The sequence below is a fragment of the Accipiter gentilis genome, chromosome 27 (assembly GCF_929443795.1).
Source record: "Accipiter gentilis chromosome 27, bAccGen1.1, whole genome shotgun sequence".
NCBI lineage: Eukaryota > Metazoa > Chordata > Aves > Accipitriformes > Accipitridae > Astur > Astur gentilis.
In genome coordinates this window covers 5,532,742-5,547,082 of record NC_064906.1, presented here as the reverse complement: position 1 = coordinate 5,547,082, position 14,341 = coordinate 5,532,742, and the positions used below count along the sequence as shown (strand labels likewise).

The following is a 14,341-nucleotide window of genomic DNA, read 5'->3' as shown; positions in this document are numbered from 1 at the left end:
CTCTAACCTACACCTGCAGATGCACTGAGTGTAACTTGTGGCATTTTGAAACAGTGGGCACAGTGGCCCATGGAAAATTCCTTTTTTCTGTTTTATATGGATTATGATTCAACAACTTTATCTCCTAGCAGAATGAAACAGGGAAGACGAGTTTATCAGCATATGCAAACAAACATACAAAGGCATCTAAGTGTCATGGCATGAGCTTTGTAATCATTATTCCTTTGCTGAGATGTATACCATTTTATTTATAGCTGAGCAGGAATATCTTACAGGAGAAACAGAGAAATCAGATCAATATTGTGCTAATTGGCTTTTCAAAAAAGAAATAGAAGCAGTCAAAAGGAGAACCTTGGTTTTGAGTTAGAAGTTCTACCTGGAAAATGCATGTATTGTCTATAGTGATGAACATTTTAGTCTTTTGCCTGCACTAAACTCTCACTGTCATCAAACATTATTAGGCGATGAGAGAAATCCTACTACTTGTAAGATCTCTGCCAATTTGAACAAAACCTGTTCTGTACTCCCAAAACAGGTGGGTGATCAGATCTTTTATATCCTATAAAACACAGCAGAGCTCTTATTGAAGGATGTTGGGTGGAAAATAAAGCAAACAAAACTAAAGCAGAGAGAGAAAGGTGGCAAATCTGTTCCTACTTCCTTCCATCTGTCTAATGGGCATGGTAAAACTTAAGTTAGGTATGGGAGCACACACAAAGGACTCCAAATTACACACTCTGAGTACTCTAGCATCAAAATTAATGGTACTGGTGGTTGTTCAGATGGACAGTTTATGCCTTACACTGAACTCGTTAGAGAGAAAGCCCTTAGAAGCAGAAAAGACTGTAACAGAGAAACTTTATTCTTTCTTTTGGACATTTCCATAACTCCAATTCAGCAACTACTTGCGGTTGAGGAAATAAATTTTCAATGGAATTTCATTAAGAATACCAGGCAGTCAACTACTCCATAGTCCATAACTTGTTATTTGCAAGTCAAACAACGCTTACCTAGACATTCAGTCTAGAATGGTTTACGTAAATTCCCTTTTATACAAACTAATTAATCAATGAAAGGTCAGAGCTGTTACTGATCTCTTAGACTCCCCCACTGATGATATTTACCAGTTGAAAGTGACCACTAATCAGACGGGTGGGGAAGTTGAGTATAGCAGGCCACATCTCTTCTTTTTGTGACCTTTGATCGAAGGAGCCCCTGCTGTTCCCAGCAGTGATCTCAGTCTGTTTGGAAAGAAACAGTAAATGAGGCCCACCCACCATGAACTAAAATCAGGTTTCAAGAAAAATCAAGTGAATTAATCTCAGTTTTAATGAAATGCACATTTTCAAATGGACTGCTGGATTATTAAAGCTTCTAGATTAATGAGACTTGAAATAAGAAATTTTATAGCAATTAAATTTCAGCCTAGTCAATACAACAACTGTTATGACCTTGCAGAAGTAACACATCTTTCACTCTATTTTCTTTGTTTACACACTAAAATGTAGGGTTTTTCTAAACCTTGACTCACAAACAGCAAGTGCAGCTTTTCAGTCTGTGATGCCAGTTTCCCTGGTGAAAGGCTAGAATCTCCTAGGTTAGATGTACAAATACCTAGGAAACCAGAAAAAAAAAAAAAAGAAACCGTTTCCATCTCTCTGGGTGATTTTTTTCCTTTAGAGTCAGCAAAATTGAGCTGCCTATTCCTCTCTGAATATTTTATAGACTTATCTGGATTTTGCTGAATCTTAGTGAAAGTGATATAGTAAGAAATAAACAATAAGAGTTTACCCTGTCCTTATGTTCCAAATATTCCCCTGTTTCTAGGGTGAATCCTCGAAGGCATGTGAATATGCCAAGAATAACCATAGGGGTCTTAGGTTTGTGTAGAAGAGCACAGTACAGATCAAAACAAGGGAAGGTGGGTTTTTTTTTCAGCCAGACACCTACTCTTCAGAGTTATTTTGATAGGATCAGATATAGATAAATTTTATATGGGTAAATACATTCCATATGTAAAATAATGGAAGTTAATAATGGAATAGCAGAACAGTATCTGATTCACAACAGGAATAATTTTATGATTTTCAAACATGATAAACTCCTACAAATATACTCTCCAAAGACATTGCTAGTACCTGTGTAAATAACTATTAATCAGAATGAAAACTAGATGTATAAAAGTCACATCTATAATTAATATGGTGGTTGTTTTTTTCTTGCTAGGTAAGTAGGTAGGTAATTCTTCTCTGCCAAGCAACTAAACTAAAAAATAAAAAAATAAAAAAAAATTAGATGTGGCTAAGGTGTCTTTGTAAATTACTATATTACTCTGCATATTCAGTCTAGCTTGACAGACCCTGAATTGTATGGAGAGACATACATCCATACAAAGCTTTCTCTCAGCTGCGGCCTTGGAGGCTTTACTAGCAAATCATCAGCAAAGGCCAGCAGGGTCTTTTTTCATTTTTTCAGGTATATGTTAGAGTATTATCATGAAAATGTGCCATTGTTCGTGTTTTAAACTGGTTATATAGTTTTGTTCTCTATTGCTGTTCATATTGAGCATACTCTGAGAACTATATTCCCTTATAAAAATGAAGTCTATGATTTATTATCAGGTAGTATTAGGGATCAGTTATTTCTTTTCACTGATTTCTTGACCTGCATGCCTATGCCTGTATTTGAATCACCTTAGCTATTTTGATTGCTCTGAGGAAAGGGAAAAAAAATTCCTCAAGAAGCTTCATCCTTTGTACACTGTCACCAGGTATATCACTGAACAATCACTCCTCTCATTAGTGGCAATAAAAAAATCTCAAGGGTCCTCATTTTTCCATAGAGTGAAAATATAGATTTGAAATAAATTTCACATATAAAAAGGGCAGAGTGCTAAGAATACAAAGCTTCTGGGGTATGAGCCACATTTTGCACTCTGCTATCATGATTTCATCAAACTTAGCTTGCTTGAAAAGAAAAAGAATGTGTGCTGAAGTCTTAGATCTTTGAAAAATGGTTTAATCGGGACAGAGTTTTCAAAGGCACAGATGGAAGGCTGTAGTCACTTCCACTGACTTACCGCTTTGCTTTTAAAGCACCACTTGTAGCATTCAGATGCTTTCTGGTTTGAGGAAAGTTGAGGCTTCAAGTCTTTTGGGTACAAATATCTATAAGGCATAGGATGACTGGTAAAACAGAGATCAGGTTCAAATTGGACACTTTTCTGAAAGTTGGTGGGCTTGCATCAGTTTGCTTTCCTCCCGGTTGCCAAGGATACTCACCAATACATGCTGAAGCCCAGGTCTTTACATTTTTACTATTAAATGTAACAAATATAAGCTCTTTTTAAGCAGAACTACTGCTAATTATGGTAACGGTAGTGTGGTTGTTTATTTACAGAGATGAAAGATACTCTTTTGAATGATAACTGTTATTTTTAATCTTGCAACGACTATCTGGTTTAACATATTTGTAAATGAATGTTATTCTGCTTTCTTGAGAAAAAGCAGCCAAGAAGTTCCATAATCAATGTGTTATAATATCCAGAATCAACAATTCAGCACATGAACTTGTCACCATATACTCACTTACTGGAGCTACAAAATATCACCTGAATGATGTCAATGTGTTTGTAGGCTGGAAGGAAATGGGTTTTGTATGGAAGGATTTGTTCAAATGTAGAATTATATACTTTTCACCTTGAAAAAAAAGGGCAAAACTCTATACATATGATTAGTTTTTTCGTTTATGGAAACTTCACTTACCCTTTGTCTTTTGATCCGGAAAATCTTTTACATTTTCTCAAGATTGTAATGCCTGCCTCTCTCAAACAGATGAAAAATCAAAGCAGAATATTTGCAGAATATGAGTCTTGATGAGAGTCTTTGAGTATAGGAGGTGTATATTGGTGACTGTGTAACGTGCACTCAACGTGTATTCCCAGATCACATCTCTAGCATCAACAGTTTAAAATACTTGATATGTCCTTTTATTGTTTTAAAGGACAAGTAAATACTTTTATTCTTAAACAATTCTGTTTATCTGTGTTTCCAGCTAATTCAAAGCATCAGTGCAGTGGATCAAGACGACTCAGCAGAAGGTCACCATTTTTACTTCTCATTGGCTCAGGAGGCCACAAACAACTCACACTTTACTGTCAAAGATAATCAAGGTGGTGTCATTCATGCAGCTCTTTAAGACCTTCCTAATAAAAGATGCATGCTTCTAGTGGGCCTCACATCACCAATTTTGTAAAAAAATTCCACTTAAGTAGAAATTGTTATTATAAGATATGAACATTTCATGAGGTACATTTCAAAACAATAATTCAGTAATACTAAACAGTTTATTTCCCTTTTTCAGCTAAGTAATATAAACAGCAAAAGACAGCTTTATTTCAAAGAAAGAAAAAATGCTGAGATGAAAAATACACTGGTATTCCTTAAAATTTATTTTCTTAATGTAGGGTACAGTGAGAGATACCAACCTTCTTGTTAAAATTACCTATTTGTCTAAGAAACAAGATCACCAGAAAGAGAAGATTGTTGTTAATACAGGTCTGTTACTTCATCACTTCAGCAAGACCAAAATTATAAACACTGATAAATACAAATATAATCTTATTTCCCAATATATTTTAAATTGCATATGCTGGTTAATAATGACATCATTAAATGGTCTTCTATATGTATTCTAATCTTATTCAGAACTGATATTGTTTGAGACTCTTACAAAGCATGATATAGAGTGATATCAAGCAAAACCAGTCTGAAGTAAAAATGTAAGTACATTACCGGTTGAAATTACAGGGAGGATGACCACTTAGAGTCAGCCTGCTGAGACTACAAAGACGAGCTTCTTCAGACTCAGCTAAAGTACACATCGCTTGTATTGACTTTGCTAATTATTTGAATGTTCTGGCTAGGTGAATAAATCAATGGAAATAAGTTTTGGAAAGTTCAGACAATGTTAAACGGCAAACTACTTCTCTCGATATCTCCGAAGTTAATGGATTAATGTGTGTTTCAGTTCCCAGCTTCATTAATCTCACACTCAGTGCCAGGAAGAGATAACTTGTTACATTAAGGTCAAACTGTGTAGGAGCCGCAAGCCTTTCCCACCTTTGCTCATTCTCCACGAAGTCCAAGCAGAGCCACGCACAAGGCAATGCATCCCATTCCTTTGGTGGCTATTGATGGGGAACAAAACCAACCCACCTTTTACAACATGGTAGGGTCAGCCCTCACTCTCTCCCTTTCTGCTGCATTTCACAGAAATGGTTGGGTGAATTGGGATAGTCCTAGGCAAAAAAGCAAAAGTGAGTGTACAGATCTGGAGCATTTTATCTCAGAGTTATCTTCTGAATTATGAGAAAAACCTAGAAGAGCTTAAATGTGAGGGAGTTAACTTCAGTAGACTGTTTGGATAGATGTGTCGTACAGATAATGGTAGAAATACTTTCTCTTTTTTTTCTATGTACATGTACACACACATGCAGTAATTCATCCTGCCATGATAAAAAATTCTGACATGTCAACATTTATAGATGTTTCTCCTTTCCATTATACACAGATTTTGACAGGGCTAATTTGTTTTGTGGCAAGCTAAGTTTCAGATTTGAATTAGTTGATATGCAGCAGGAGCTGAACTTAAGCTGCTTACTGGGTTTTGTGTGGAACTGATTTCTAAACCCTAATAGCTAAATACAAAGCGCGGGGAGAGCCTCTAGCAACTTTTCCCTAATTTAGATAGCAAAGGCTCGGCTAGCTCCAGTTTTTTGAGTCATGGAAAGAAATAAAAGACCATTCTAGTGGACTTTTTTCTTGCTTTCTCCTCTTTCCCTTGCTGCCTGCTTTCTCTGTGTGCTGCCAGAAACACTTTTGAAGCCTTTTGATTGGTAAACTGTCTATATTTCATCTGTGAACTGCTGGATTGGTAGCAGCTGGTTACATGGAACCATTTTAAGAACCAATTAGTTAGTCTAAGCAGGTGTCAGGTACTGAACACAGTGGGATTTTTTTTAGCTCTGAACTTTAAAAACAGAGCTCCTAGGTCAATTTTTTTTATTGCCTGTGGAATACATATGTCAAAAATAAATGCAATTATTCACGATTGACACAAAAAACCCACCACATGCCAGTGCGTGGTTTTACTTTTTTAACTTTATTAATATGTAGCTTCGTGCAGTACCATTGTTTTTAAATAGGTCAGATTCCACTGGAGTTTTATTGTTGTTGTTAAAAAGTGAGAAGTGCATATCATGCATAATAATTTATCTTCTAGATAACACAGCTGGAATTTTCACAGCAAAAAGTGGCTTCAGGAGGCAAGAGCAGTTTTCTTTCTACTTACCAATCTTAATTCTGGATAATGGAACGCCACCGCTGACAAGCACAAATACTCTCACTGTCACTGTCTGCGACTGTGACACAGAAGTTAACACCTTCTACTGTCGTTATGGAGCTTTCATGTATGCCATGGGTCTCAGCACAGAAGCTTTAGTTGCTGTTTTGGCTTGCATACTAATACTCCTAGGTAAGTATGAGTAAGAGAAATGACTTTGTTTCCTTTTACACTAGGCGTGATTAAGTGACAAAAATGTGGTCCCTTGACTGGAAGCACTGTGCTATTGAGAAAAAATGCAATAAGGCAAATGTTTCATTTCTTTTCTGTTTTCCTAACTACAATTCCCCTCCTCTTCCCTCTCCCCCCCTCCCCAGTTTTCAGTAAAATCTGAATTCTAACACAATGACCTAAAAGCTGGCTTTAGTTGAGTCATGGTCCTACTTGTCTGTATTGGTTGAAAGTCTGTACTGAGCCCAGGTAAAGCTGAAGACGGCATTACACAAGGAAATTGGCTGGTCTAGGAATATATTAGAAGGAGCAGTACCCTACTTATTCTGCCTTAGGTATGCCAAATGCAGAGCTACGATCAATACAAAGTAATAAAAAGAAAAAGAGAATTCGATACTCTCAGAAAGCAGCTCCAGCAACAAGCAGGAATTTTCTCTGTTGGTTAATAAGGTGGCATCTGCAGACAGCCTTTTCTCCAAACGTTGGGCATCTCCTTTTTCCTCTCACGGGACACCAAATTAACCTCCATTACATTCGGGAGCTCGTGAATCTAAAAAGTGGGTTTGAGAGTGTTTTAAATGCACAGGAGCTGCGCTGGTACTTCTGCGAAGGGTCACACACAGCTGGCACGTGGCACTCGAAACCGGACCGGCCACCCGAGGCTGGCTGCTCCTGCACTGCGTGGGGCTACGGCTGCTGCAAGACGTAAGGGAGTGACAGCGCTCAGGGAAACAACTTCTTCACCGAGGGAAGCATGCAGCCATTGCAGCTAAAACGCATTTCCATTTTTTTCAGCAAAAGGGTATTCCTGCAACGTTCGATGAGTGCTTTGATGATACTGACACACCGTGACGGCAGGCACGCCGTACTAATCATTCCCCAAAGGCTAAATATCCATCCTGAAACTCTGTGCCTGCCTGAGTTAGTGAGGTTAAGGTATGGTAGCTTCTGAGGTCAGGAAAGAAAGAGAAGTGCTGGAACCAGGTAGGTTTTCCAAGGCAAAATGACTGACCTTAGAGCTTGGTCACTGGTGGTGGGCATAGGCCTCGAGACCAAATTCAGGCTGATGCCAAAAAAGCAACAGAGAAAGAGTTCCAAATCCCTGTTGCCTGTGGAATAGTATGGCACATCCATATTATGCCATTGAGCACTATTTTTCATAAAACGTCGTATCTAAAAACGTCACAAAACAATTGATGGATTCTGTTAGTAAAACCATTTTTCCACTAGTGAAACTACAAACAACGCCAAAGTAAGAAAATGCAGAGAATCAGGATTTCACTAAGCTGTGTGATATCAAATCATCATTATAAATTGTGCAAACCCAGCATAAATTGTTTTTCTAAATTTCCAAAGATATTTTCTAAATTTTCTAAATTCTAAAGAAAAATAAGGAAAACTATAATCAGAATCAAAACAAGAAAGCTGCAGCATAATATCTAGCTACAAAAATATAATGTCCAGAAAGAAAGAAGTAATAATAACAGAAATTACATTGCCTTAAAGAACAAAAACGTTTGTTGAAAAATATTCTCTCACTGTATTTGTTAATAAGAGCAAATAAAATAGTAGTATTTTTAAACTCCTCTACCGAAAGAAATACAAAACAATTTTATGTAAACCATACTTTTTTGCCATATGAAGAATATCTAGGTAAAGAACATTATTTTTTCTACCCTCATTATACAATATGACCTCTGCCAGTCCATAAATAACAGCATATAACACTAAGCATATCATCATTAACTACAAGAAAGCTGACGCTTGAAAATAAAGGCTTGCAGCTTTATTCTGATGGTGTGTTTTGATCCGCCAAAGTAGCAACAGAACACGAGAAAAACAAGTCCAATAAAGCTAATGGAATTATTTTGACTTTACACCAGTCAAAAAAGAAATTTGACAAGTTCAAAATGACCCATATTCTGCATTCTGTCCACAAGTATATTTTGGTATATTTTGGTAAATACCAGTATGGTATATGGTGTATGGTATATTTTCCTTAGTGCAAGGAAGAGAAACTGGCTCTAATTATTTCCTGTTGTACCTTTCACCTCCTGACTGAATCTCTTGGTGAGAACTCCTTGAGATTTCTCCTCAAATGGAACCCTATAATTTAGTCCCATGTAGATAAAGGAGATGTCCAGAAGCAGCACGTGTACCTGTTAATTATAAGCCAGCATCTTCAAATGCCTTTGGGGTCTTAAAATTAGGTGGCATGCAGGAAACTGCAGAAACAGAATGGCCTACAAAAAAATACACGTGTTTTTATTTATCCCTGTGAACACACTGAATAGATAGGTCAAGGATGAAAACAATGGAAGGGTACCTTATAATTATTGTGTCTAGATGGGAGTACTCTTGGCCAGACACTAACCATTTCTTGACTCCATAGTGAAGTCCAAGGATTGCACCAGTTCCCCTACTTCCATCTCCTGGTTTCCAACAGAGAAAACAGGTACATGAGATGGGATTTGTGGTTTCTAGACTTGCCTGCACTCCCAGAGTCACCTTATTTCAATCTGAGCCTTCCTTGCCCCAGGCAACCTTCAGTAGTGGCATGGGAAAGCAGAAGCAGCCCCCCTGACTGAAGTCCCTGCCTTAGACCTGGCAGTCAGTGTGAGCTTACAGGAGGGCCAGCGTGCTTTTCAAATTTTCTGTGATTGTCGCAGGCTATTGGAACCTGGTCACTTTGTGGCATGCACTTACAGGACTGAGGATCAGGCAAACTATATCACTGCATTATCCAGGCCATCAGTGGAATTATTCACCAAGGTCCTCTCTCCAGATGGAATACACCCTTGGTGTCTCCTGGGCCTATGCGTACCACAAAACTCAAAGCAGGGATACAGATAAATATATTAATGAGAAAGAAAAAGAAACTAATCTGCCACGCTCTTTAAAGACACACATATTTTAAATGCACTAAAACTTCAAATGTATTTTTGTGATTATTTAAAATTAAATAATAAAAGGTTCTATACATAATATGTTTGCCACATATCGGAAACCAAAAGTTTGATTTTTTTTCCATTTTCCTCTACCATTGTGTGCACCATTAGAAGAGTTCACCATGCAAAGGGTTCGGAGAGTTGAAACTATCAGGGGTTTGTAAACATATAATAACATTGTAGAAATTCTTGTTTCCAGTGCTTTCAAGTTTGGGGTTGGTATCTCCCAGTCAAATAAAATTGTATACAGTAAATATGTAGAAACAAAGAACTACTTCAGGTCCCTCATATCCCTAAGTGAGGTAAAATCCTGTTATTGTTGGTAGTTGTATCTTGTTATGTCCTGAGTGAAAAATTACAGTCCACAAACTACTTACTTATGAGATAAAACTTCAGTAAGATTTAGTTAAAAACTGAAATCATTAATCTCTGTGAATGTCATAGACTATTTCAAAAGGATCATTCAGCTAAAAATGAAATGAGGTAGGATCAAAAAATAATGCTTTAAAATAAAATTTTAAAAAGTTTTCATGTATGAGAGAAACAAGCTGCTCTGATTCATACTTACTTGCTAGTAAGTACTGCTACAAGATCACACAAAATTTAGTGATAGTCTTCAAATTTCCAAACCAGCATCACGGAAATAATTGAGCCACACCCTGCATAGTCTATGGAATTGAATGGTTCAACCAGCTGAGGAGGATATCTTGCTCATTGCCTCATTTTCCATTTGATTTTCCTGGGGCTTTGATCTGAGAGAGACTGAGAGATTAAGAATTTGAATTTTGAATGTGAATTTGATATATTATGTGATAAACCAAAGCAGTTTCAAAAAGCATAACTCGTGTTTCCATCAGTTTCAAACTCCCATCTACCAAAAGAACTGCTCCATTTCATTCACCTATTTTATAAGTCCCTTTGTAGCCATTTTCCCACCACATGCTATGCTCATTTCAAACCTGTAAAATCCATAAAAATTACAGCTCTATAAATGTGTTAAGGTAGCTTGACATTGCAATAGCATTGACATTAAGAAATGTTACCATTTTTTTAAGTCTTTCCAAGCACATTCAAAGTCTCTGGTTCTGTTTATTTTTTTTCCCTTTCCTTTCCTTTCCTTTTCCTTTCCTTTCCTTTTCCTTTCCTTTCCTTTCCTTTCCTTTCCTTTCCTTTCCTTTCCTTTCCTTTCCTTTCCTTTCCTTTCCTTTCCTTTCCTTTCCCTTTCCCTTTCCCTTTTCCTTTCCCTTTTCCTTTTCCTTTTCCTTTTCCTTTTCCTTTTTTTGTCAGTGTTCTTTTTGGCAATTGTAGCCATAAGGCAGCAGAGGAAGAAGTCTCCCTTTTCAGAGAAAATGGAAGAATTCAGAGAAAACATTGTCAGGTATGACGATGAAGGAGGTGGCGAGGAGGACACAGAAGCCTTTGATATTTCAGCACTGAGGACCCGCACCGTCATGCGAACACACAAACCTCGGAAGAACGTCACCGCAGAAATCCACAGCCTCTACAGACAGTCTCTGCAGGTCGGCCCTGACAGCACAATCTTCAGGCAATTCATTTCAGAAAAGCTTGAAGAGGCGAACGCAGATCCTAGCGCTCCTCCGTATGACTCACTCCAGACCTATGCATTTGAGGGGACCGGCTCTTCGGCAGGATCCCTCAGCTCTTTAGGTTCACACACATCGGATGCGGACCAGAGTTACGACTACCTTACAGACTGGGGACCTCCCTTTAAATGGCTTGCAGGCATGTACACCTCCCATAGAAGTGGGGGGGATTAGTTACTCTTCGCTTTGTTGTTTTATTTTCCTAAATCTCAGCAACCAAAACCAACTGTACATTTTTAAAAAAGGAGATCACCCCACATCTAAGCATGAAAAATAGAAGCCCAAGGTTGGGTGTTTTTCTGGGTAGTCTTGGATGTAGAGATCTTTTGAAAAATCACACCAGGCATGTCGTGAGGTGAGGGAGCCTCCCGTTTGAAAATCTCGTGGCTATTTAGGTGCCTGAATGCAAATTGTGCTGCTTTGGATATCTAGGCTCTCTTCTGGATATTGAAAACCTGGGTACTGTGAGTACAAAAGGAGGAGTAGAAGCCATAAATGGATATAGTAAATATTCCATCATCCATAAGCTTTAAACTGTTTCCAAAGTTAAGACAGACTTTTGCTGTTGCAGTTGAAGATATTCATTAACCGAAGTTAAACATGCGTATTTGTACAATGCTTCATTATATAAATGTACTTGCATGAAAAAGTAGACGCTAGATATTCTAATACAATTGTCAGAAGTGCTCACAGAATCATCTATTTATTGTTCTTAGGATGATAAAACTAAAACGAATGTCTTTTCCTATCAGTGTAAAAATAAAGACCTATTACAGCATCAGCAAGTATTTGCTGCCATTTTAGTTTTTAATGAAGCTATTGGAAAATGTATAAACCAATACTTAATTTAGCAAATAAGATAGAAGAAAAGAAATCAGTTAAGTTAGAACCAGTGTTCAATGTAAATACTGCAATTGTCCACATTATATATTACTGTACTTAGAACAAAATGCTATCCAAATACAGGCATTTTTCCTTTTATTAAGAGTTTAAAGGATGACTGATTTACCAGCACAGATTTATTTTTTTATTATGGAATATAAAATTATCTGCAGTAGTCAGTTTTATTATAACAATATTAAGAATCTTTAAAATGCTAAGCTGATGGTTATAAAACTTTATGTATAACATTAGATAATAAGATAATAAAATTTTTTAATGTTAATCCACTTCTGAAAATGATCTTGAATCATTCTGCAAGACTCAAGTCAGACTTCAAAATTAATTTCCCACGGTATTTTTTCCAAATATCCCATAATGAATATAAAGCTGTCTCAGAGTATTTCTTTGCTCTTACTTATACCACTACCCAGCAGCAATTTTGGATCTAAGGGTCATCAAATATGTTCAAAATGGTCTGCCTGGAAAAAGCAACCTGCCTGTTTTTTACTCACCTCTCTTCCATCAGGTACTTATTTTACAGAAATTACATCATGTAATCAACTGATACATTTCCACACCTAAAAGCTGGCATCAGGATAAAGAAAATTATGCAACATTTTTCCCCCCCCCCCCCACCCCCCCCCCCCCCCACCCTTTTTTTTAAATAAGATTTTGGGTAAGTGCTACTGAATTACAGAGTGCTGGACAAAGCTTATGCAAGAAAAATAATAATAATAATAATAAAACACAAAAAAAACAAGAAACAAACAAAAAAAAGCATGTAACATACAAGGTCTGCAATGTTTGCTACAATTGCTGTTCAATGAAGAAAACCAAAGCATGTAGGCTTAGGGTAAAGGTGCCAGTCCAGAGTTTAAATTCCTGCCAGCTAAAAATAAAACATGTGGAGGAGTTTGAAAATCAGGAGAGATTTCCAATGCGAGGTCTCGTAAGGGCAGAAACATTATTCATGATATTCATAGCTGGAAAAATGCAGGGCAGATCATCTGACCAGGCACAGATGAAGCAGCATCTGCTTCATAAGGAAAAATTGGTTCTCGCCAGTCTCATGCTAGGACGCCAGTCTGAATGAGCAGCTACAAAACAGCTTTAAAAGATGCACAAGTGAAAACATTGTACTAATGACTCTAACGTTTGAGTTCAATGGCTCTCAAACAGATGTGACAAAATAACTTTTTTCTGAGTTAATATTGTATATATTAGTAATTTTCTCCATGGAGAGGAATAGAGAAAGGGAGAACACCTATATGTGCGCTGTTTGTTGGAGATGGTGAAAAGTACATTTTTAGGATTAGGTCTATAGATTTATGCAAGTTATACCCTAAGCAAATCCTTATTCCACAGATGGCCCCAGTGGCATTAATAGAATTCCTCATGTTTTCAGGCTGTATTTAGTACAAAAAGTATAACAATGTCTGATCTTTTCTCAATCCAGAGATTTTGTCCATTTATGTGGGGAAATAGCCTTGAACACTCAACCATATTTGCACTTGTAATTTCCTCTTTTTACTGTAAGAAACTTTAGCAATAAATAATTTTTGTAACCAGTGCATACCACTGTCATGTAATTTTTGTAACCACGGCATGCCGTTGTCAGTAACTTCTATATGAAAAAGAATAATGGCTGACAATGGATCTTAAATGATCGTTAGCTGGAAAGACATAAGATGGTGTTTGCCCAGCAGAGAAAGGGAGTGTTTTGCTCCAAAGTAAGAAGTTATTCCTAGCTGTTACTGGGCCACATCTTATTAGGCTCCTGGTATTCAATCTAAGTCAAACCTGCCAATTTATTTCCACATGTGAGAAAAGAATCACTGAACTGACCTAGTAACTTCACACTTCTTTTAATATACTGTGTTTAATTTAGCTGAACAATGTCTGCAAAAAGGTTTTGTGGAAGTGTCTGCTTATCTGAAGGAAGTAAACATTCTGAGGAAGCCAAATTAAACACATAAGAGATATCACAATAATTAATAGTATGAAATTAATAAAGCATAAATTATAAGCCAGAGTTCCTGATGATGAGATCTATTAAACTGTAGAACGGTTGTTCCAAGAGAATCCTCTGTTACCTTCATCTTTTAAAACTCCTTAGTAGCTAGAACTAGTTATGCTGTTGGCTGAAGCAAAGAGTGCAAGTATGGTACCAAATGGTAAATAAATATTCAGCTGTTCATGACCTGCCTGAGGGAATATGAGGAAGACTTATTGCCTGGTCAAAGGAAGTATGATCACACACACTGCTTTAAAGAGATGTTCCTGTATATTTCTTTTTCTCTAACATGGTAATGAGACAGGTTAAGAACTGGTGAA

The 14,341-nt window shown here is 37.1% G+C and overlaps 1 protein-coding gene across 1 annotated transcript in view; it reads left to right on the top strand.

Moving 5' to 3' along the window:
* CDH19 (cadherin 19) overlaps positions 1 to 12,181 on the top strand; it is a 73,382-nt gene extending 61,201 nt beyond the window's left edge. The window contains exons 11-13 of the mRNA XM_049830464.1: positions 4,054 to 4,171; positions 6,283 to 6,534; positions 10,809 to 12,181. Coding sequence (XP_049686421.1) covers positions 4,054 to 4,171; positions 6,283 to 6,534; positions 10,809 to 11,299 — 861 coding nt within the window. The 3' untranslated portion in view covers positions 11,300 to 12,181. The remainder of the gene's footprint in view (positions 1 to 4,053; positions 4,172 to 6,282; positions 6,535 to 10,808) is intronic.
* Positions 12,182 to 14,341: the final 2,160 nt, after the last annotated feature.